The 23,239-nt window shown below is 39.4% G+C and overlaps 3 protein-coding genes and 1 non-coding gene across 7 annotated transcripts in view; 2 read left to right on the top strand and 2 right to left on the bottom strand.

The window, feature by feature from the left end:
• LOC129761691 (ragulator complex protein LAMTOR3 homolog) overlaps positions 1-23,239 on the top strand; it is a 305,844-nt gene that overhangs the window by 282,024 nt on the left and 581 nt on the right. Inside the window, exons 1-2 of one of the 3 annotated variants that reach the window (XM_055759428.1) lie at positions 23,035-23,109; positions 23,165-23,237. In XM_055759428.1, coding sequence (XP_055615403.1) covers positions 23,194-23,237 — 44 coding nt within the window. In that variant the 5' untranslated portion in view covers positions 23,035-23,109; positions 23,165-23,193. Of the gene's footprint in view, positions 1-23,034; positions 23,110-23,164; positions 23,238-23,239 lie in introns of those variants that run through there. The other 2 variants (XM_055759431.1, XM_055759437.1) reach the window with 2 other exon arrangements.
• On the bottom strand, positions 633-1,310 carry LOC129761705 (uncharacterized). Its single transcript, XM_055759444.1, has 2 exons — positions 1,153-1,310; positions 633-1,095 (listed from the first exon to the last, which is right to left on the bottom strand). The coding sequence occupies exons 1-2, from the start codon at positions 1,159-1,161 to the stop codon at positions 766-768; spliced, it is 339 nt and encodes a 112-aa protein (XP_055615419.1). The 5' UTR covers positions 1,162-1,310; the 3' UTR covers positions 633-765.
• LOC129761603 (uncharacterized protein K02A2.6-like) lies at positions 13,012-18,003 on the top strand. 2 transcript variants are annotated; one of them, XM_055759341.1, is made up of 3 exons: positions 13,012-13,203; positions 13,315-13,735; positions 13,794-18,003. In XM_055759341.1, exon 3 carries the CDS (start codon positions 13,807-13,809, stop codon positions 17,854-17,856), a length of 4,050 nt encoding a protein of 1,349 aa, XP_055615316.1. In that variant the 5' UTR covers positions 13,012-13,203; positions 13,315-13,735; positions 13,794-13,806; the 3' UTR covers positions 17,857-18,003. The 2 variants fall into 2 exon arrangements, with proteins under 2 accessions (XP_055615316.1, XP_055615315.1); XM_055759340.1 differs by having other exon boundaries at positions 13,012-13,735.
• Positions 18,300-18,446, bottom strand: LOC129763798 (U4 spliceosomal RNA). Its single transcript, XR_008741036.1, has one exon. It is a non-coding gene; the product is annotated as a U4 spliceosomal RNA (small nuclear RNA).

Consider the following 23,239-nt stretch of genomic DNA (forward strand, 5'->3'; position numbering starts at 1 on the left):
TAAAATGTGTTATAAGGTTGCTACTTATTGATAAAAAAAACTTGATTCAATAACTCAAAAATTGCTTAGAAAGCAAGCTATTGTCCTTCGGAGACGAAAATGGTACAAAAAATATAGTAATATTTTTGAGGTAATTTAGAAACTATTGAGCTATGGAGTATGGAATAACACGGACTGAAAAAAATAATTTATGATGAATTGTAAATAGTGATAGTAAAGTAAATATCACTTATGTAATAGAGCGTGGATATATAAAAGCTCATGCGATATAAGCGTAAGAACACAATGGACGGCTCTCCCGCGTGGATTTTGCAAAGACAGACCGCCGCGGGACCTCAATAAGGCTGATGTCACATTAGGCGGATTCGCCGCCGCGGATATAGCGACGGTTATTTTCTCCATTTGAAAACCGCCCCGCTATATGTGACATGGCTCATTCACAATACACTGTAGATCCTCCGCTGCGGTTTTACTCGCGGAATCCGCGACGGCGAATCCGCCTAATGTGACATCAGCCTAATGAAATGGAATGCGATAAAACACATACGGCGGGGCGGGTGTGTACAAAATCACTGTTGTACGGTTCCTCATTCGCTGCGGTGGCCCGATGAAGATGATGCGCCGCAACGGTTTTGTGAGAGTATTAGGCCGATGATATAGTAAACGCGAAGCGAAGCGTTGCGGAAAAGCGAATTGAACTGCAGCGAATTGAATGACCAGTTCGCTTGGTGGGTCTGTTCGATGGGTGATGGAAATTGGGCTCACTTATATTGGAGTGATCTGCATACTCCGATGCTCTGGATGCTTCCGGATCCCCAACACCACCAGCAACACTATCCTGTCCCCCAATCTCTTGGCATTCCTGAGTATCATCCTCATTTTCGCCGTCTTTATTATTTCCCCCACCAGCTGCGAAGAGATTTCCTCCAGACTTCCGGGGCGCATTTGGTGCATGAGGAACAGCATCGACTCGTAGTAGGGCCAGGAAGTGTGGGACTCAAAATTTAGTGGGCCTGCGTCACCGGATCTTCCTTCCGGGACCTTCCGCAACTCCTTTCCGAAGGTATCCCGGAGACTTTTTTTTAGCAGCATCCGCTGAAAAGTAAATACACTGTTTGGATGAGCCATAAAATATTTTTATTTACAACTTACAAGTAACATCTTCTCCCAGCTCAGTGGAAACTTCTCTCCACAGCTTTTCCACAACCGATTTGTTACGATAAAGTTTCGTTGTTTTATCCCACAAGGGCTTCTTCGCAAACACGGAATAAATTAAATTTTCCGCATCGATTTCCATTTCCGAACACTGTCAGCAAAACAAAACAAACAAAACACTACCCAGTCGAAGCACCTCTAGCGTCAAAACACACTCGAACTGCTTCTCCGCGTCTGACGGCCCGTTCGCAACGCTTCGCGTCGCGTTCGTTATATCAGGTAGACGCGATTCGCATACATTTTCATCAAAAGTGCTTTGACGCAAGCAGACGCAAACGCGTTCGCTCTCGCAAACGCATTCACTATGTCATCAGCCTTAGGCCGAGGACATAGTAAAGGCGGTGCGGTGCGATGCGAAGCGATTACTTGGAGCTCACCGCGTGCTATGACATACTGATCGCTTTAGATTGCGCGTTTTTTGATGTTTCATTCCACTCCATTGGGCATGTAAACAACCCAGCACGAGGATGCCAGATATGATAACATGTCTTCATTTTGTAAACAGCTGAATGGTGAGATCGTTTTTATCTGTGAACATGGTAAATGGAAAGCCCTTAACGTGACGTTTTCATTATATGCATTATGTAAATTAGAATAAAGTTATATAATTCATCGAACAAAACGAAAATGATAATTTAACAACTCAATATTTATTTTCGTTCGATGAGTTCGATTGTGCATTCCACCACTTGCATTCACTCGCGGCAAAACACTACAGACACACTTTCGCCGCATTGAAATCACGTTCGCATCGCCTTTACTATGCGTAAGGCTGATGTCACATTAGGCGGATTCGCCGCCGCGGATATCGCGACGGATTTTTTCTCGACATGAATTCGCATCCAAAACCGCTCTGTGTGACATGGCTCATTCACAATACACTGTAGATCCTCCGCTGCGGTTTTACTCGCGGAATCCGCGGCGGCGAACCCGCCTAATGTGACATCAGCCTAAGAACACACTGGACGGCTCTCTCGCGCGGATTTTGCAATGACAGACCTCCGCGGAGCCTCGATAATGGAATGTGTATGATCTAAAACACACAGGGCGGGGCGGGTGTGTACGGTTCCAAAATCACTGTTGTACGGTTCCCCATTCGCTGCGGATAATCGTATTCCATCCAAATTGTCGAGAAATGCAATATTTCAGACGTTTGTGATCAAGTTTACTCTCCCTCTCGCTCAGGTAAACATCCCCTCCTCCGTTTTCCATAATTTTGTTTTTATATACCGCCCCTCTAATCCGCTTACTGTCCAAACAGTTGTACCTTGTACCATAGACTCGTCTTGCATTCGTCTATAAACATATAATAATGGCAGATAGCGTCGCGTCGCATTCACTATTAGTGATCCTCGATAATCGTTCGATTAATCGATTAATCGAATACTTCCTACAGAAATCGATTATTCATCGAACGAATACTGCGCAACAAATAATCGAAGTGAACGAATAATTTACGTCGGTTAATCGATCCAAACCCAAAGAAAAAAAAACGTACGACCGCTGCAGTTTTATCCTGAAAAGCAATCATTATCTTTAACACTTCTTTAACTGGTAAACGAAGCTCAATGCCGTCAATGCGAATTGAGCTTCGTTTGCGAATTTAGGGGAGAGTAAAAGATAATGATTGATTTCCCGGCGGAACGAACACTGTTCTCATTCCAGATGGCTTTCTAGCAAATGAGAAATGTTAGTCTAACTAATTATTTCTTACAGCGTGACGATTAATCGATTATTTGGGGCGATTAATCGTATCGAATATCAAACTGCTGAAAAGTATTCGATTAGTTGATGAACGATTAATTTCAAAAATCGGGTTCACTATTCACTATGTGCTCGGCCTTATACCATGGACAGACATACAACTGTACTAGCGCTGTACGTGTACAGCGTTGTACAGGTACCACGATAGCATGACACACATACTTTGGTTGTACATTGTACCGCATGTCAGACTGACAATCAGAAGTTTGAATTTATTGCATTGTATTTTCACCAATATTTCAATGAAAAAGGTTTTTATTTAGCGACTAAACTATCGAACACAACAAATATGTTTCCAATCTAAGTTATTAACTCAAGAGAAAGTCAATGAAAAGAATGTATACCAAATGTTTTGATTCGTTTTGTTCATGCTACCCACCACTAACCGTCTATGGCGCTGCGCACAGTACAACTGTAGCCATGTACAGCGGTAAAATAGGTCGGTACAGGTACAGCGATAGTACCGAGTTGCTTGCATGGTTCTAGCGCTGTACATGGTGACAGACATACAATTTTCGAAGTACAACGCAAGTACAGCTGTATGTCTGTCATAAGTATTAGTGTTTATGCAGGAGGGTGACGTCTTTAGAGAACCCCCATTGAACTGACAGGAGCCAACATAACGGGTATCCCACTGACATTTTCCCTTTGTTTTCATATGAATTGGGTATCCCACTGACAGTTCTGCTTGAGATTTTGCTAACGATCCTAGCATCAATCATAGCACCCGGCTGTGTTTATGCGCTTTTCAAAGGTGTAAATAAAGCAAGGCAATAATAAATGTGCTATCAGGTGAACCAATACGTGAAAACCACTCAGCGGTCATGTAGCTGCGAATTCTTGAATTCCATCCAAATTGTCGAGAAAAGCAATTGGCGATCTAATGTACAAATCTACACTTAGGCGGCGCTGCGGTGAAAGTGATGATGGTTTTAAATTTTGCCATGTGAGCTTATGGAACGTTTGTAGTTCTTTCCATAAATTACAATGTTATAATCATAAAAGATTATTTGATTGCGATGAGTTTTAAAGAAATTTAATTCTGCGCATTTTTATATATATCATGTTATTTTCTTATCTCTTTCAGTAGTGAAAATTGTATACATATTGACAATGGTTGAATCAAAGACGGAAATTCGAGAGCACCATTAAAAACAAGTAGAAAAATGCATGGTTCTTGCATGTGAGAACTACCTTGGAAAGTCCGGAAGTAAAACATACGTGATTTGTTTTTCAATTTAAGGTTACCTTGTCATCATTTTCTTAGTTCAAAAACAGAATCCAGATGTCTCACCGATCGTTTACGTTTTGCGTTAGATCGCCAATATTTTTCAGACGTTTGTTATCAACTTCCCTCTCCCTCTCGTTCAGGTAAACATCACCTCTTCCGGTTTCTTCAATTCTGTCTTTATATACCACCCCTCTAATCAGCTTATTGTCCCAACAGTTGCACCTTGTACCATATACTCGTCTTGCATCCGTCTATAAAAATATAATAATGGCAGATAGTGAAACCGTCGAAAGCCGCTGAATGTGTTTTAAGCGGACCTTACACGGTCAACTTTATTGACAATATGATGACATTTGAGAGCATAATGACAACTGAACATGGCCGACGACGCAGAAATCCGGATTTTCTGATTTTCGAGCATCAATATCGTGACATTTCATATAGATGCATGATGTTGACGTTTTACCTCACGGACTTCCAGACTGAGTTGCCAGATATGCAAGCGCACATTTAATTTTTGTTAGTCTTTTTTGCGATTGCAATTAAAATTTATAAACTACTGAAATTGTAGGTATCATAAATGGAAGCTTTTGGTTTGGAAAACCGATACTTTGAATAGCAAAATACGGTACTTTTCACGATACAAATCAAAACTTCAAAGTAAACTGACAATGTGATGGTGAGAGAGTGGATGAAACTTAACAACGTTTTAGGAATTTTTTAACGTTGAACTCGGTCATTCTTTGCGCTAGTGAGCGGGTTGTGTGTTTCTTCACACTCCGCTATAAAATTTGGAGAATGAGAAGATCTGGGGAAATCACAGATGAAAAAACATCATGTGTTAATTCAAGCTACAGTAGAATCCCGATTATCCGCGGAATAGTCGGGCAAACTCACCGCGATTAACGAATATCGCGATGACCCATTAAAGGACAAAAAAATGCAAACACGAAAAGAGATGTTTCAACATAAAAACTATGTTCTATCAATACAAAAATCAATCAACTATCCATCTATAAGGTCGTGTACACCAGTGGCTAAATAATGTAAAAGCCATGACCACAACAAAAGAGCATGGGCCTACCACTCACTAACAAATTCCGGAAAGGCCTATTGATTTACTATGGAACTCGCAGTCACGAATAATCCGCAGGGCGGATCACCCGCTCGATGATAATCGGGGTTCTACTGTCATAGTCTCATTTATGGAATATAAACATTTGCTTGCAGATAAAATAACTTGCATATATTTTCGCAAACTAAAATAATCTGGCATCTCTGAAACTGAAAGGAACAGTCTGTATTTGTGAAACGAGTATTATGATGTATTTTTGAGAAGAAAAACCGAATTCTAAAGTGTAAATTATGAATGAAAATTAACTTTTACGAATCAAATTAGTATTCTATGTGAATGCAAATCACTTTTTTTTTCTGCAAGTGGTGAGAAAATCCCATACAAAAATTATGTCTGAAATTGACGTTATATTATAATAATACTGTTTAGTAGGAATATCTGAAAATTCAGAGGAAGTAGGTTAAGTTAAGGTTAGGACTACGCGCTTCAACTTATTAAATATTACCAAGTAGATATTTTCATTCAAATTTTACCAATTGAAAATTGCCTTTTAGCCTTCTAATCTGATAGAGAATAGTTTGGATCCCAAACTCGAATGTCGCCACTAGCCATCGCGGATATTTTCGTTGTCTCGGGTTGAGGGCGATATTGACCGTGTAAGGTGGAAAAATATTGATTGAGGTTAGATCAGATGTTGAAAGCCTAGCTGTCACGATATTGAAGACACTTATTGTCAATCCGGTTGATCGTGTAAGGTGCCCATTACATGAAGCTCCTGCTGCGACTTGTCATTGCGAAAATCGCGCGGTAGAGCCGTCTAGTGTGTTTCCACGCTAAGAAAGGTGAATGATAAAATTTGAACAGTAAAAGTACCTTGAATGAACTCGTAAAAATAGGGACTGGGAGTAATGTGAGAGATACGATATGAATAACGAATACAGTAAGTTACATCTAATTCGACATCTAGCTAATTGGACAGATTTGTAATGCGACACGTTTAATTGGACACTTTTGTTCGGGTCCCAAATTATCACATTGAAAGTCGCCACCAGACGTCGACACTGTACCACTGTCATCGCAAGATGTGTGAAATAAAGGTGTGACCGTGTCGTCAATAAGTGCGCGTGGGGAAACGGTATAAATATACAAAGGACTGTGGAAAGGGATTTGACTGCAAATAGAGATGTCTAAATTTTTCGTTTATTCAATTCTCGCGTAACTTTTGAAAAGGTCCTATGTAACATTCACATCAACTCGAGGAAAACGGAGTTGAAGATCGGAATATTGTTCCGCGAATTGTTTCACAAGGAATCGATCTTTATCACTACTTTTACCACTAGCAGTCAATAATAACTCTGAAAAACCAATCGTAACTGTTGTCATGTGATTTTAGTTAGAAACTCAAGCCTTCGAGCGAAAAATGTTACATTGGACGTTTTGACTGCCCGCTTTGTACATTGGACAAATAACGTTGCACGATGAGAATCTGAAAATAACTACTAAACATCGATCCAAATACTTGCACTTCGTGCTAAAAGCAGATCATTATTGTTATAACTCGTTGAATTGAACTAAAAACGATATCAACACCCGAAAATAACAAAAACTCAAAATGACCGAAGTGCGATTTCGTGTTGCTTTGTTACTTCGGATGTATCGAGCGTCAGAGGAAAGTGGTGTCCGAAGTAACAGTCGAGTGCTTAAAATTCGAATCTGTACATTGGTAATTTTTTGTATCGGCGATAAAAAGGTGAAAAGGATAGATACTTGATCGATTGTTTTCTCAATGCATTACATGATTGATAACTAATAGTGTGCATCCATTAACTCGATTGGTTTACATTTGTTACTTAGGACGTTTTCAAAAGTTACGCGAGAATTGTCGATTAATCGTGGGGTCATTTTTAAATATTCGATTCAATCGAATTATTGTTTTTCAGTATTCGATTAACCGAGCGAATATTTATTTCTTGTAATCAAAAAGAACAGACATATTTGTAATAAAAAAGTATGATGTCATAATTTTAAAAGTTACATTAAATATAATTTTGAAATAAACATGGTGCAGAATAATTGTTTTTGAATGAAATGGTATTTTAGTATATTGATAAATTTACCATTTCATGATTTTTTGAGGACGATTGAAAAAAAAGTACACAATGAGAATGATGCACAATATTATTATTGTACCCACATAAAATTTTTTCTGTTCAAAATTACCTGTTCTTTGAATGTTGAATGAAATAGCTGATTTGTTTGAATATTTCTGCTTGGTCCTTATAGCTACTAGTTCAAAAGAGGTACATTTCTAGAATCATTGACCACTAGTATGGTATATTTTCCTCGGCACTCTGAATTTGAATACTACTATTTTAGAACGGGAGCTGAGACCACCTTCTTTAAGTCCGCATTTTACTCCTGCAGACCCTAAATTCTTCTTCCCAGTCTCCTCCACCACCAGGGAATCATTTTGATGGTTCAACCGTAAATGATTTAGCATATCCGAAGAATTTCGATGAAACACCATGACGGTTAACACTCCTATACTCGCGCATAGGTCTGAGAGACCAAGAAATTAATAATTCGTTCATTTCTCAGAAAACATCAACACTACGACATTGCGCGTACAGGAGCAATTTTTTTTGGACAAGTGACTTTTTTTTCCTATTTTAGAATATTGTTCAATGAAATGTATAAATTAATGTCAGTGGCGTGGAATATTTATTAAATATAATGCATTATATCATTTTCGGACTATTCTTATTTTATTTTAGTTCTTTTGTCACCGGATTGAATGGATTCATATATTATTCGTCGATATACTCGTCGTTAGATTCATACGTGCAAAAGTAAAGTACAAATGTTTGACATTCGTATAGTTGTTCACTAAATATAATGGTCACGCATATACACACTTGTGAAATAAATGCACTTGCGGAAGAATTGTAAACTGTAAATTATAAATTAATCGGTGGCTTATGGTTATTTTTACAGTTACAGCTTCGGTTTTTTTTTCTATAATATATGAGCTGAACAATATCGACGATAAAACAAGTCGCAGGAAGTTCCTAGAAATCCTTTTATGTCGATTTATTCTCTTGAGCTGAAACATATAAGATAGAGTATATTACAAACCTAACATTAACCGTAAAAGACTTACCTTTCAACTTTTCAATGCTCTTATTCCCACCAAAACAATACCACACACAAAGAGCAAAAAAAAAGATATTGCAAAATATTGCAGAGTGTTTACATACAAAATCCAAGATGGCTGAAAGGCCTTTCTCATAAGTCGCGCTACCGTATTGTATCTATCGTGCGTGGTATCTATCGTGTGTCATCACGAATGTCCATTAGGGTGGATTTAGACTAGTGATATATTCATGTGAAGATATATGATGAGATTTATAGAAATAGCACCAACCGTTTACACTAGCGTGAACTTCTATAATGAATGAGCCCTATTCCAGAAAACGAAACGAGCCGACGAGCGCTCGTCTCGTATGTTTTCATATTCCAGAAGCCGAGCTCGACTAAAACAGACGAGTAGCTCGTCTGGTTCGACGATCGTTTGGCCGCGCTCGTCAATGAATCAGTCGAATCGTCTAGTTTGTTTGATGTGTTTGTTCACCTTGTTGATTGAAAGCATCGATATTCTTCTGCTTCGCCTTTATCTTCAAAAATGGTTTCACGGCTAAACTAGTATTGCATAAGCAATGTATGTTTTCAACTGCTACCATCAAACTCAATTCAGTAATTGCAAGATTTTACAGATTTTCAAATGGGCCTCTTCCAAACAACCAAATGTAAACATTGAACTCATATCCAGGGATGCTAGATGACTGTTTTGAATATATTAACATGGCACGAAAGGGGTCTTCACATATTGAACGAAAATGAGTAATAACTTTATTACTACTTTATTGGAAATACATATATATAGATTTAAAACTTTTCTTGATAAATCGTTGATTGGGTGAACAAACATTGCTCCCAATAAAACCATAATAACAAAACGTCTGAGTGATGAAACCATATGCTCGAGGAAAAATATCAATGAAAACAAAAGATATATGAAACTTATTCCTTTTTGTTATGTTTTTTTTAATATTTTGGCACTGAGAAAAGAGTATGAGTAAGAGATTGATCAATTTCAAAATTGTTTGTTGTTTTTCTGAAAACAAAAACATGTCTTCTCATCTGACATCACTGATCATACCGAGAAAAACTGACTAAAGTCTCTCATAACTGAGTATAAATATATATATATATATATATATATATATATATATATATATATATATATATATATATATATATATATATATATATATATATATATATATATATATATATATATACGTGTGTGTGTGTGTGTGTAGCGGCTGCTCCGATGCATCAAACAGAACCAATTTTCGACACTGGTACTCTCTTGGTCACCTTCTCTTCTCCTCTTGGTGGATCGGCTTTTCTGTGCTTCCTTACAGTTCGAAACATACTGAATGCGTTTCAAGTCAGGTAATGAATCACTCGATCCCTCGCCGTCCAGCAACGATGTTGTCCAGTCGGTGTCCTCACGAAATATGAATGCGTTTCACCACCAGAATATCGCTTAAGTATGCTTTTTGTCCGTGATTGAATCGAGAGAAGGTGTGGCTTACGATGGCAATTAGGAAGGCAAACTAGAGGCGAATGAACTCTCTCTGTCTCACTGATTATCGCGATTATAATAGATTGAAAATTATATGATTTTCGCGATGCGAAACATTTTCTGTTGCGCGCGCATCCAATATTAGATTCGAAAATATTCTACTGATAGGGAAGAATAATCTTCATAAATTTTACCGCTATTGCCCTTGATTGAAAAATCACAAAACCAAATGTATTTGGTCGCAGTATTATATGGATAGAAAACATTAAAATAAACTATTTCGCTTGAATGTATTTTTCAATTCCAAGGGAAACTGGCAGATTATTTTTCAGCAACGATGACATCTTTCCGGATTTTTCTCGATGCTGGATAGCAACCAAACGAAAAGAGTTGCGCGCGTGTATGTGTGTGTGGCGGCTGCTCCGATGCCTCAAGCGGAACGGAATTGTCGATGCTGGTACTTTCTTGGCGACCTTTTCAGTGGCATCACTCTCCTCCTGATGGATCCCCTTCTGGCCTAAAGTGCACAAACAGGCTCTTGGTGACACCGTTCATCAGCGCTTTCATGATGAACGAAGTTAGCTTCACCACAACAGCGACAATATGCTCCAATCGCTGTTCAATTATAATTGAGTGGATTCCCGAGCGGCGCTCACTTATATACCGATTGGTGATTTCAATAGCCTGTTTTGAAAGCAATTTTAAGACTATTGAAACAAGTTTTTGGATCAAAAAGTAACAAGTATATAACGCGTAGACATTTTATCTTTCGAATGAAATGTTTATCATACCATTTCGTTCCGTTGTTCAGGAGCTTCTTCTTCTTCTTCAATGGCACTAACGTTCCTAGAGGAACTTCGCCGTCTCAACGTAGTATTACTTGCGTCATTTTTATTAGTACTTAGTTGAGATTTCTATGCCAAATAACACGCCTTGAATGCATTCTGAGTGGCAAGCTCTAGAATACGCGTGAACACAGTGCAAGTCGGAGGAAATTTTTTGACGAAAAATTCCCCCGACCAGAACGGGAATCGAACCCGAACACCCGGCATGTTAGTTATGACGCTAACCACTCGGCCAAGGGAGCACCATTGTTCAGGAGCTATTAACGCTCAAAATCTCGGTCTCCGGCGTAACGCTTTCGTTTTCGAAACTTTGATTTTACACCCCGGGATAGAAATGAAAGACGTAGTCCTACGTCAAAAAAGTACGGCCGCTGCAGTTTTAAGTGCGATTCACATACAACATACACGTCACGTTCACGTCCCGTCACGTCACGATACGTCAATGATTCTACCATGCAATTCTCATGAAAACATTCACATACACCAGCAACGTAACGACCCGTCAGCATACGTTCAACGAAAACGACCGGCAGGGTTTGTAGAAAAGAATAATTGACGGAGACAGACGGCTCGTTTGGTTTTTGTCTGGGTTTTGTGTCTCGTCTTTTGTTTTGATTTGGTTGTACAGTAATTTACATCTACATCGACATTAAGCTAATTGAACAGATCTGTGATGCAACACGTTTAATTAGACATTTTTACCTCTAGTTGGAGATTTTTGTAAAGATTGAGTTCGGGGCCCAAATTATGGCCCCACATTGAAAGTCGCCACCAGTCGCAAATGTCCAATTACTGGTCAAAACCTACTCCAATGCGACACTGAGTGGTGCCTCAGCATATCGCTTTATAAGTAACTTACTGTACTTTTTATGCCAACATATCTCTTAGCTCCAAATTTCGAAGTGAAAATCATTCGCGACTAGTTGAAAGAATTATTCCATTTATTATTATTGTTGCATAAGGGTCGGACTACGGGGTTTAAGCATTTAAATAATTGAATTCAATGATTCTCATTGAATTTTTCAAAATTTAGAACTGATTCTAGGCATGCTGATTTGAAAGAGGGCATTGCAATTTAAAATTGTTGTAGGTGGCGACACCATGAATAAAATTCAATAAATCATTCGTTTGGCATTTGACGTGACGGTGCTGGTGGAAGCATTGACTGCATGTGTGAATTGGTGGAGACGTTGACGGAACGTAGACGTTCTTCTCCGTAACGTGCTATGTGAATCGCACATTATCCTGATAATCAATCATTATCTTTGACGCTCTGGCGATCTGAGCTTCGTTTACGAGTTTAGAGGAGCGTAAGAGACAATAATTGATTTTCAGGCGGAATGAAAACGTTTTTGATTCCAGATGGCTTTCTAGCAAATGGAAAATATTAGATTAACTAATCATTTCTTGGGGGTCTCCGTAGCGACATTGGTTGCGCGTTCGCTTAGTAAGCGATCGATCGTGAGTTCAAAACTCAGGGCCCTCATTGACCATCTTTGTATTGTTACAGAATAACTACGTCCACGCAATAATCATCAGCGATGGAGATCGATCCACGGTCGAAATAAGATCGATTCATCCATACAACTGCTCTGCTCTGCAAGAAACATCGGGCTGCTATTCTATTAATAACTCAACAATGATCATATCAACTGTCTCCGCTGTCCGGTCTAACTGGACAATGGAAGAACAGAACGAATACTCTTACGCCTAACTGGCTACTGTGAAATGTAATGTACCATATGCAATGGTATAGAAGGAATACTATAACGCCAAAAAAATGGCAACTGTGTAATGTGCTATTTATAGTTATGATAAACATGTGACATGTACACTATTTAAATTCGGCTCTGTTACAGCTGAAATGCTAATGAGCCTGAAATAAACGAAGGGGATAAAAAAAAATCATTTCTCTAAGTGTGACTATTAATCGATTAATCGATTATTTGGGTCGTATCCAGGGATGTCAGGTTTGAAGACATGTCTTCATTTTGAAGACATTTAAGGGGCTTAGAATGAAAGGGGTGTAAGTGATTTGATCGATTTCTCTACATCGACTCTCTCTTTGGGTCATAATTTAGCTGCAAATACATTCCCAGCTGTATTTACCAACGTGGAAAATAGGTCAGAACCTCATCTATCGGATTCTATAGCAAACTTAAATTGGAAAGTTTTTGCAGTTGAGTTATTAACTAAATAAAAAGTTGATGAAGAGTGTGGTACCTTAGTGTGGGCCTGACATTCATATGCTACTATCTTCAGTGTTCCTAGATGCGGGCCTGTACCGAGATGTCATTATTAGTTGGAATTTCATTAGAGATCGGATGTTGTTCTGGAGTGTTGAATAAAAATACATTTAATTAAATAATAAAACGGCGTTATTTATTCGAAGTATCACAGTGGCGACGAGGAGTAACAACAGGTAATAAATATTCGTACTATTATGACTTTCTTCGGGTTCTACAATAACTCAGAAAGAAGGAAATGAGTAAGGTTATGTGACAAAAGATTTTTTTTTTTTTCCTTTGTGTAGCAGCATAAAAAAAAAAAGAGAAAATTTGCTATTGACGCATCGTTACCATCGCGATAGTTTGAATAGCGAGGAAATCCCGCAGAGGCAGACGGTGAAGTCTGCAAAGGCAGATTGAGAAAACCGCAGAAGCGGACAAATAAACCGCAAAGGCGGATGCTGAAATCTGCAAAGGCAGGTTGAGGAAACCGCAGAGGCGGACAAAAAAAAAAAATAAAACCGCAGAGGCGGACGAAAAAAAAACAGAAAACCGCAGAGGCGGACAAAAAAAAAAACAAAACCGCAGAGGCGAACAAAAAAAAAAAACAAAACCGCAGAGGCGGACACGTCACTTTAGAGCATGTATAGACGGAAAGTCTATAAAGAAAGACAAAGGTCATCTGTAACTTCCAAAGGGAAAATTTAAGCAAGTTTAACTGTGCTGGTATGTAAAATACACTCAGAATCTGAATGTATAATTTCATGGACTATATGTATTTTAGGACAAAACTGTTGATGATGGAGAAGTGGGATATTCCCCAATTTAAGTTGAAATCGTTTCCCCAAAATTTAGTCCGGAACGAATGGGTCAAGTATAAAAGAAATATTGACTACATAATCGCGGCGACAGGAGAAACTGATCGCACACGGATTAAGAACATCTTTTTGGCCAAAGCTGGACCAGAATTGCAAGAAATCTTTACTTCTATTCCTGGAGCAGATGTACAGGAAGACCCCGAGAAATCAATCGATCCATTCGCAGTGGCAATAAACAAGCTAGACGAGTATTTTTCGCCGAAACAGCATGAAACTTTTGAACGAAACATGTTTTGGACACTGAAACCAGAAACAGAGGAAACACTAGGGAAGTTTATGCTTCGATGTCAAGACCAAGCTGCGAAGTGTAACTTTGGTAGTAATGCTGAAGAGAGTCGGGCTATCAGCGTGGTTGACAAGGTGATTCTATACGCTCCGAGCGATCTCAAGGAACAGCTGCTGCAAAAAGATGTTTTGAAACTGGACGACGTTACCAAAATTGTCAGCTCGTATGAATCAGTGAAACAGCAAGCGAAATCGTTTAGTCTTCCAGGAACAAGTTTTTCTAGTGATACCGATTGCATACCGTTATCCAACGTGAATAAGGTTAAACACATGACGAATAAAGGATGCACACGATGCGGTCGAAGCGGCCACTTCGCAAATGACTCTGCTTGCCCGGCAAGATTGAAGGAATGTATAAAATGTAAGCGAATCGGACATTTTGCCGCGCAATGCCGATCTCTACCTGCACTGAAGCATAAACAGTTTCCAAAGCAAGAGTCAAAATGGCAAGGTAAACGATTCAAGTCACACCAAGTGAACGAGATAGGAACATCAGATGACAATGAAAGTAAAAACTTTCTGTTTAGTATCAGCGATGGAGGCGAGCTAATTAGAATCAAGCTGGGTGGAGTAGTACTGCAGGTGCTCGTGGACTCTGGGTGCAAGAAAAACATAGTGGATGAACAATCTTGGAACTACATCAAAGCGAATGGGGCAAAGATATGGAACCAAACAAAGAACTGTGACGAGGTATTTCTACCATATGGTGAAAATGCGAAGCCGTTGACACTTTTGGGAAAATTCGACGCAACTGTATCCATAAATGACATTGGCAAGATCCATGAAACCATAGCTACATTTTATGTAGCCAAAGGTGGTCAACAGTGCTTATTAGGCCGAGTCACTGCCACTGACTTAGGCGTCCTTTTTATCGGTTTACCGAGTACTCATGGAGTTAACGCAATAAAAACCACGGGAGTTCAGCCATTTCCCAAAATTAAGGGTATCCAGGTTAAAGTACCGATCGATGAATTTGTACAACCAGTATGCCAACCACCAAGGCGGCCTCCCATCGCCCTCATGACGAAAATTGAAGATAAATTGAATTCGCTGTTGGCTAGTGATATCATAGAGCGCGTTGAAGGTAGCAGTCCGTGGGTATCTCCATTGGTAACAGTGGTTAAAGATAACGGGGATCTTCGATTATGCGTTGACATGCGCAGAGCAAATATGGCCATTGTGCGGGAACGACACATAATGCCAACAATCGAAGATTTCCTACCAAGATTCACATCTGCAAAGTGGTTTAGCCGGCTTGATGTGAAAGAAGCGTTTCATCAAGTGGAGCTTGAAAACGGAAGTCGTTACATAACAACTTTTATAACCCACATGGGACTTTTTCGATATAAGCGTCTGATGTACGGTATAGCTTGTGCACCAGAGCTATTTCAAAGAATCCTTGAACAAATTCTGAGTCCTTTTAGCAAAAATGTGGTTAATTTTATAGACGACATTCTGATATTTGCTAGCACAGAACAGGAACACGATAGAGTACTCGACGCAGTGTTGTCAACGCTGAACAAATATGGAATGCTGTTAAATCAGGGTAAATGCGTGTTCAAAGTTTCGGAATTAGAATTCTTAGGACATGTTATATCTCCTGACGGAATCTGCCCTTCGAACAGTAAGGTTGAATGTCTTCAAAAATTTCGTGCTCCCAGCACCTCGGAAGAAGTTCGGAGTTTCCTGGGGTTGGTGACATACATTGGTCGGTTCCTACCGAATTTGGCGACAATAACTGCTCCACTCCGTGAACTGACTCATTCTGGAGTCAAATTTATTTGGGGTGAAAAACAACAAACATCTTTCGAAAAGCTTAAGGAGCTGATAGGCAATGTGCAACACTTGCGATTCTTCGACAACACTTTGCGGACCAGGGTTATCGCTGATGCTTCACCGGTGGCGCTCGGAGCTGTTCTTTTACAGTTCAAAGGACCCACCGATGATGATCCACGACCAATTGCCTACGCCAGTAAAAGTCTCACATCGACAGAGAAACGTTATTGTCAGACCGAAAAAGAAGCTCTCGCGCTGGTCTGGGCCGTGGAGCGTTTTTCCGTATATCTTTTGGGGCGAAAGTTTGAATTGGAAACCGATCACAAACCATTAGAAGCAATTTTCAAACCGACGTCCAGGCCATGCTCGCGGATTGAACGATGGGTGCTTAGGCTCCAGTCGTTTTCATTTGTAGTTAAATATCGTAAAGGCATCAATAATGTGGCGGATCCATTTTCAAGATTGGTTGAGGAACAACCGCCAAAAGAGTTTGACGCTGAAAGCAAGTTTATGGTGCTAGCAGTTCTGGAATCAGCGGCGATCGATGTTCAGTTGCTTGAGGAGAGGTCTAGCGCTGACGCTACTTTGGGAGCCGTTAAGCAATGCCTACATACCGGAAACTGGGATATACAGCTAGTTAAGCCTTTCACTCCTTTCAAGAACGAATTAGGATTCATCGGAGATCTAGTAGTCAGAGGAAATAAATTAGTTGTACCAGATTGTTTAAGACAACGCATGCTAGATTTGGCTCATGAGGGCCACCCAGGTGAATCAGTGATGAAACGACGCCTGCGTGACCGTGTTTGGTGGCCTGGAATGGACCGGGATGCAGAGAAACAGGTTAAAGCATGTGACGGATGCAGACTGGTGAGTTTGCCTAATAAACCAGAACCAATGAGCCGTCGTGAGATGCCTTCAAAGCCATGGATTGAGGTAGCCGTAGATTTTCTCGGCCCATTACCTTGTGGAACCTATTTACTTGTGATTATCGATTACTACAGCCGTTACAAGGAGGTGGAGACGATGGCCAAAATAACTGCGAAAGAAACCGTCGAAAGACTTGACCGAATATTTAGTCGACTCGGTTATCCACAAACAATCACTTTAGATAACGCGAAGCAATTTGTTGGAACTGAATTAGATGAGTACACCAAAATTAAAGGAATTACCCTCAGACACTCAACTCCATATTGGCCACAAGAAAATGGATTGGTTGAGCGTCAAAATCGCTCCCTATTGAAACGCCTTCAGATCAGCCATGCTCTAAGCAGGGATTGGCGGCGGGATCTCCGTGAATATTTGCTGATGTATTACACCACGCCGCATTCGATCACGGGAAAAACTCCGACGGAACTGCTATATGGTAGAACCATTAGATCCAAAATACCCACACTGGATGACATCGAGACAATGCCCATCAGCAGTGAAGCTCGTGACAGGGATCTGGTTTTGAAGGATATAGGAAAACAATCAGAAGACATGCGGCGCCATGCTAGAAAATATTCACTCGCAACAGGCGATACTGTGCTTATGCAGAACCTTTTGCCTGGTAATAAGTTATCAACGACGTTCAATCCAAAGGAGTACGTTGTGATGCATCGCTCTGGACCGCGTGTTACCATTGAAGATCCAGCAACTGGCAAGTCGTACGATCGCAATATATCTCATCTGAAAAAGGTGTCTGAGAATGCGGAAGGATTAACGGAAACGAATCCAACATCTGAGGAAGTCAACGAGAATCACAATAATCCATCACCCGAGTTTTTGCCAGAATCTTCCAATTCAGATGGTGAATTCAATGGGTTTAACATCGGGTTGAATCAAAATGATGAGTCTAATTCACTTCCTAAAAAACGACAGCAACGTGCTACGAAGAAGCCTTCTAGATTTGCAGATTACGTACCGTAATATACATTTATATAAAAGGGGAGATGTGGTACCTTAGTGTGGGCCTGACATTCATATGCTACTATCTTCAGTGTTCCTAGATGCGGGCCTGTACCGAGATGTCATTATTAGTTGGAATTTCATTAGAGATCGGATGTTGTTCTGGAGTGTTGAATAAAAATACATTTAATTAAATAATAAAACGGCGTTATTTATTCGAAGTATCACAAAGAGAAAACGATCAAGTCACTTACACCCCTTGCATTCTGAGCCCCTCATTTGACTTAATGTGAAGACATTTGATTTTGTGAAGACATTATGAAGACATTATGAAGACATTATGAAATGTGTGAAGACATTTTAGTATGATAGCGTATGTGAATTTTTGAGAAATATTATTTTCATAAATTTCTATTGGCCGGGAAGATTTTCAACAGAAGTAGGGCTTTTGTATCAGTGTCATTCGATCGCTTTTTTTATCAGTGTCACTTGTTTACTTTTGTTCTTAGTAATCAAAAGAGACTTTTGCCTCGGGTTTTTTAGTGTTCAACTAGCAATAATCACACCTCTGATAAAGTTCAATGATTATGATATCGCCACTGCGCAAAGCTAGTCGGGGTCGGGGTCATTCACTCGCTTTTTTTTTCAAACTTTTCCAAGCAGAAAATCCACAAGTATATAGAATGAATTCAACGACGATGGACTTTTAATGTCTCTAGAAGACATTAGTTCATTTGCACTAGAACATTTGAATGATTGTGACATTGTTTTTTTTATAAATTTGGGCCCATATTATACAATAGATCAACTTAGATCTTTCAAACGACCACTTCACAAAACGAGGGTTTTCCGGTTACACAACGTTTTAATAATCAGTTTTATGGATATGGTTTGAGCTACTACCAAAACTTCAAAGCTGAAATAAACAAATGGAGTTATCACAGTTCCGTTTTTGTGGAAAAACCGGCGCAATATTCACCCAAACAACGGTATATCAGGCTAAATATCATTTCTAAAGTCATGAAATTTAGTTCGCAGTTGTGGAATATATTCTTTGTTCACATTTATTGAAATAATCTTCAAAACCTCAAGGCAAGCTTAGTGAAATGCGCTATATAACAATGCCAATTAATATAAACATTGAATAAGTCATTAAACTTTGTCCAAGCTATGATTTTTTGTTTTTTCGATAAGACTATGAAGACATTTTTTCGTATTTTGTGAAGACATTTGAAGACATTTTTACCAGCCGTATGCCACCCGCCATGTTTTTGGTGCCAACATCTAAAACGTCAGAAGTATTTGTTTTCTTCAAAACAGCGATCCGCGTTGACGGCAGTGAGCTTCGTTTTCTAGTTTAGGGGAGCGTCAAAGAATAGCTGATTTTCAGTCGGAGTGAACGTTTTCAAAATTAAAATTATGAATGTAAATTAGCTTTTCCATATCAAATTAGTATTCTGTTTCAATTGAAAACATTTTTGTTTGAGGGTGGGCAAAAAGTCTCATGCGAAAATTGTTTATGAAGAAAACTTTATATTATAAAGAAAAAAATCAGCAACAATGTTGGAATTGTACGACCATATGGTTGAATGAATGTCAGAAATACGTGTTTCTAATAATCAAATAACATAATGTGAAAATTTTCATTCAAATTTTAAAATTTGAAAACCGGCTCCGTGTCTTCTAATCTGGTAGAGATAACAATAACGATTTTGGGACCCAAATTATGGCTCTAGCTTGAAGTCGCCACCAGACGTCGACGTCATCGCGAATTACCAATTTACCACCATCTGACATATCGTGATGTCGATGATGAACTTTTACAGCAGAGGGATAGTGAGATAGGCGGTGACGGTAGGTAGAGTGAGATAGCGATAATCGTGTCATACACCTGATTTTTACGTACCATGTGAAGACATTTGAAAAAATCACCTAGCATCCCTGGTCGTATCGGAAGTATTTGAGGTTTATCGTTGATATTTAATCGACCCAATATTGGCTGTCAAATCGGAATGTGGGAAACTGCTGAAAAGTATTCGATGAGTTGATGAACGATTAATTTCAAAAATCGGGGATCCCTAGGTGGTATAACACAGAATTTGTGATGCTGTAAGGTGAAGGTGGAAGCTAGCCACAAATGGCTGCTACAATGGCGCTCATTTCTTTCATCTCCCTCCCTCACCCCTCGCCCGAAAATCAATAATTTTGCGAAACAGTGTGAAGAAAATGATCGTTTTTGCACACTTCCCATCAAGTAATATCAACCAAACTTTAATCAATACTCACAAGATATTAAATTTTCATCTGCTTTCGCACCGTATAGTGAAGAACGTCGGAAAACTCGAGCAAGTGCTCTGAAAGTTAAATTTTCGTTTTTCAATCTTCAGCAATGGTTTTGTTTGTATTGGTGGAAGCATCGTTATTTTTTCGACACTGATGCCAAACAACATCATCGAAACAGCTATAAAAACCACTCAATAAAATGTTATTCCGGAGTCATAGCGTCCCATGTCATGAAAATCAATAGAATAAAATTGTGTTGATATCAATACAATTATTATTTTTACGTTTAATGGGTCTATAATGTAAGTTTTAGCCGGGGCTCTGGCAACCCTATCCCATCCAATGCAAATTGAGCGTAGGCAGCATAGAACAGGGCTCGCGCTTAGCGGGCTCACGTATTGTTTAATGTTTGGAGTCATATATGTTAATATTTGATTACGTTAAATAGTTTCCTTTGGCAAGCGATGTTTGGTTACTCATCCGGAAGTATTCTTGACGATTTACAATTAAAATCACAGCTGAAGAATCGCGCGGAGCACTTCATTTTTAATTTTAGGTTATGATTTCTATGCTCATGATTTTCTATGCTGGCTACTAAAAGGCGGCCATCTTAGCAATCCCTTGGTTTTAGCAACTTTAACATTGGGTAAGAAAATTGTATTGCAGAGCTCGGAACACTGCCACGGCTGCCTATGCTTTCAAAAACAGTAAACGGAAAAGTATTAAATTCAATCTAAATGCCTCGGCCAACGAAGAGAAGGGTTAAGGCTTTCCAACGTGAATATGTGAAAACAATACGATCAACGAAGGAAAATATTAAGGAATTATCAACATCGAGTTACTATGCGGAAGAACTTGTTAATACCAAAAGAGCCCCAATTCGCATGTGTTATAAATTTGCTCATGTTACGCTCGCGTATAATCAGAATCATATGCAAATGCACCTTCTATATATATTTATATTTGCAATTGTTCATCGGAACATATCGTTCATACATTTTACTTTAGTATTGAATTGTTATTTGTTTTTTTTTTTTCAAATGTATTCAAAGACTCGTGTCAATGAAGCGCCACACAGTCTGATAAGTGAATTGATCTATTTACGTGTGCTTTGCTCTTCTCTCACAATCACTATTACCCCATTTTTTTCACGAGGGTTTACCTATACTACTACAATGGCTAGCTTCCACCTTCACCTGTAACTTCGTGAAAAATTAACCTGGTGAAGCAAATACATGGGAAAGGACGTAGTTTAGGAATGTAAGGCTTTGCTGTGATCAATCATATTCTCAATGGGAAAGTTCTCGATCGATAGAAGAACTAGATCACTAGATATTAGTGCGTGCCGCCTTATTTATCTTATATTAGGCTGTCAAAAAAGTCCTGCGGTATTTTTTTTTAATTTTCATTTGTTCATAAAATTAGTTACAATCATCTGTTTTAAGTCAAATATGCGCCGTTTTGTTCGATGACTTGTTCCCAACGAGATGCCAACTTCATAATACCCCTGTTATAGAAGCTCGCTTCCTTATTGGCAAAATACTCGTATAGCCAATTTTCACAGGCCTCTTTTGTGGCTAACTTCTGACTACCTAGCTCGTTCGCCATGGACAAAAACAGGTGGTAGTCACTTGGTGCAAGCTCCGGACTATACGGCGGATGCAAAAGAACCTCCCATCCGAGCTCCCGGAGCTTCTGGCGCGTCACCAAAGAAGTGTGTGGCCTGGCGTTGTCCTGATGGAAGACAATGCGGCCTCTGTTTATCAAAGATGGCCTCTTCTTCATGAGTGCTACCTTCAAGTGGTCCAGTTGTTGGCAGTACAGGTCCGAATTGAGCGTTCGGCCATAGGGAAGCAGATCATAATAGATTATTCCTTGACAATCCCACCAAACACACAGCAGAACCTTCCTGGCCGTTAATGAGGGCTTGGCCACCGTCTGAGCCGCTTCAGCGGGCTTCGACCACGACCGTTTGCGCTTCACGTTGTCGTAAGTGACCCACTTTTCATCGCCAGTCACCATCCGCTTCAGAAACGGGTCGATTTTGTTGCGATTCAGCAGCGATTCACATGCGTCGATACGGTCAAAGATGTTTTTTGCGTCAACGTGTGTGGCACCCATACATCGAGCTTCTTTGTGAATCCAAGCTTCTTCAAATGGTTAATAACGGTTTGATGACATATCCCCAGCTCTTGGCCGATGCTACGGCTGCTACTATGCCGGTCTTTCTCGGCTAATTCAGCGATTTTGTCGCAATTTTCGACGACAGGCCTTCCGGAGCGTGGCGCATCTTCGACGACCTCTACACCAGAACGAAAACGTTGAAACCATCGTTGTGCGGTGGAAATGGAAACTGTATCGGGTCCATAAACTGCACAAATTTTATTGGCAGCTTGAGATGCATTTTTGCCTTTGTCATTGTAGTACTGTAAAATATGTCGGATTTTCTCTTTATTTTGCTCCATATTTGCGACACTATAACTCACGAACGACTTAACCAAACAAAACACTGTCAAGGACTAGCGCGCAAAAATACCTTTCCAGCAAGCTATAGTATGACTCGATACAATGAATACAACTAGAACTACGCGCTTACAACGACACCTCGCGGAAATACCGCAGGACTTTTTTTACAGCCTAATATATTATTTGAGTGGCTTAGAAAGAAAGGGGTGTGAGTGATTTGATCGATTTCTCTTCGTCAACTGCCTCTGAGGTGTTAATTCTCAAATTTCATTTCATTTTTCCCGTTTGGAAATAAAAATATGAATAGTTTGAATAATTTAAAGATTCAGGATAAGAGGTTAAAGTAAATATAATAAATGATACATTGACGAACCGTTTTATTTAAACCATATTTTACAAACGTTTCAAAATTCCAGACACATTTGAGAAAAAAATCTGGCATCTCTGCAGTCGACATGAGTGAACCGTTTGTTTTGTTTTCGATCCGCATGCACTCTGTCAGACCAGCTGCGTATAATCTGTGAGGTGTAATCATTTCTGTTATCAGTTTGTTCTAATAATCAGCTATGTTGTGTTCTAGATTTTGAACTATCTGTAATATCTCCCAACATGACCGACGATGTGAAAAGGTTTTTCCATAATATGTTACAAAGGT

The sequence above is a fragment of the Toxorhynchites rutilus genome, chromosome 1 (assembly GCF_029784135.1).
Source record: "Toxorhynchites rutilus septentrionalis strain SRP chromosome 1, ASM2978413v1, whole genome shotgun sequence".
Classification (NCBI taxonomy): Eukaryota; Metazoa; Arthropoda; class Insecta; order Diptera; family Culicidae; genus Toxorhynchites; species Toxorhynchites rutilus.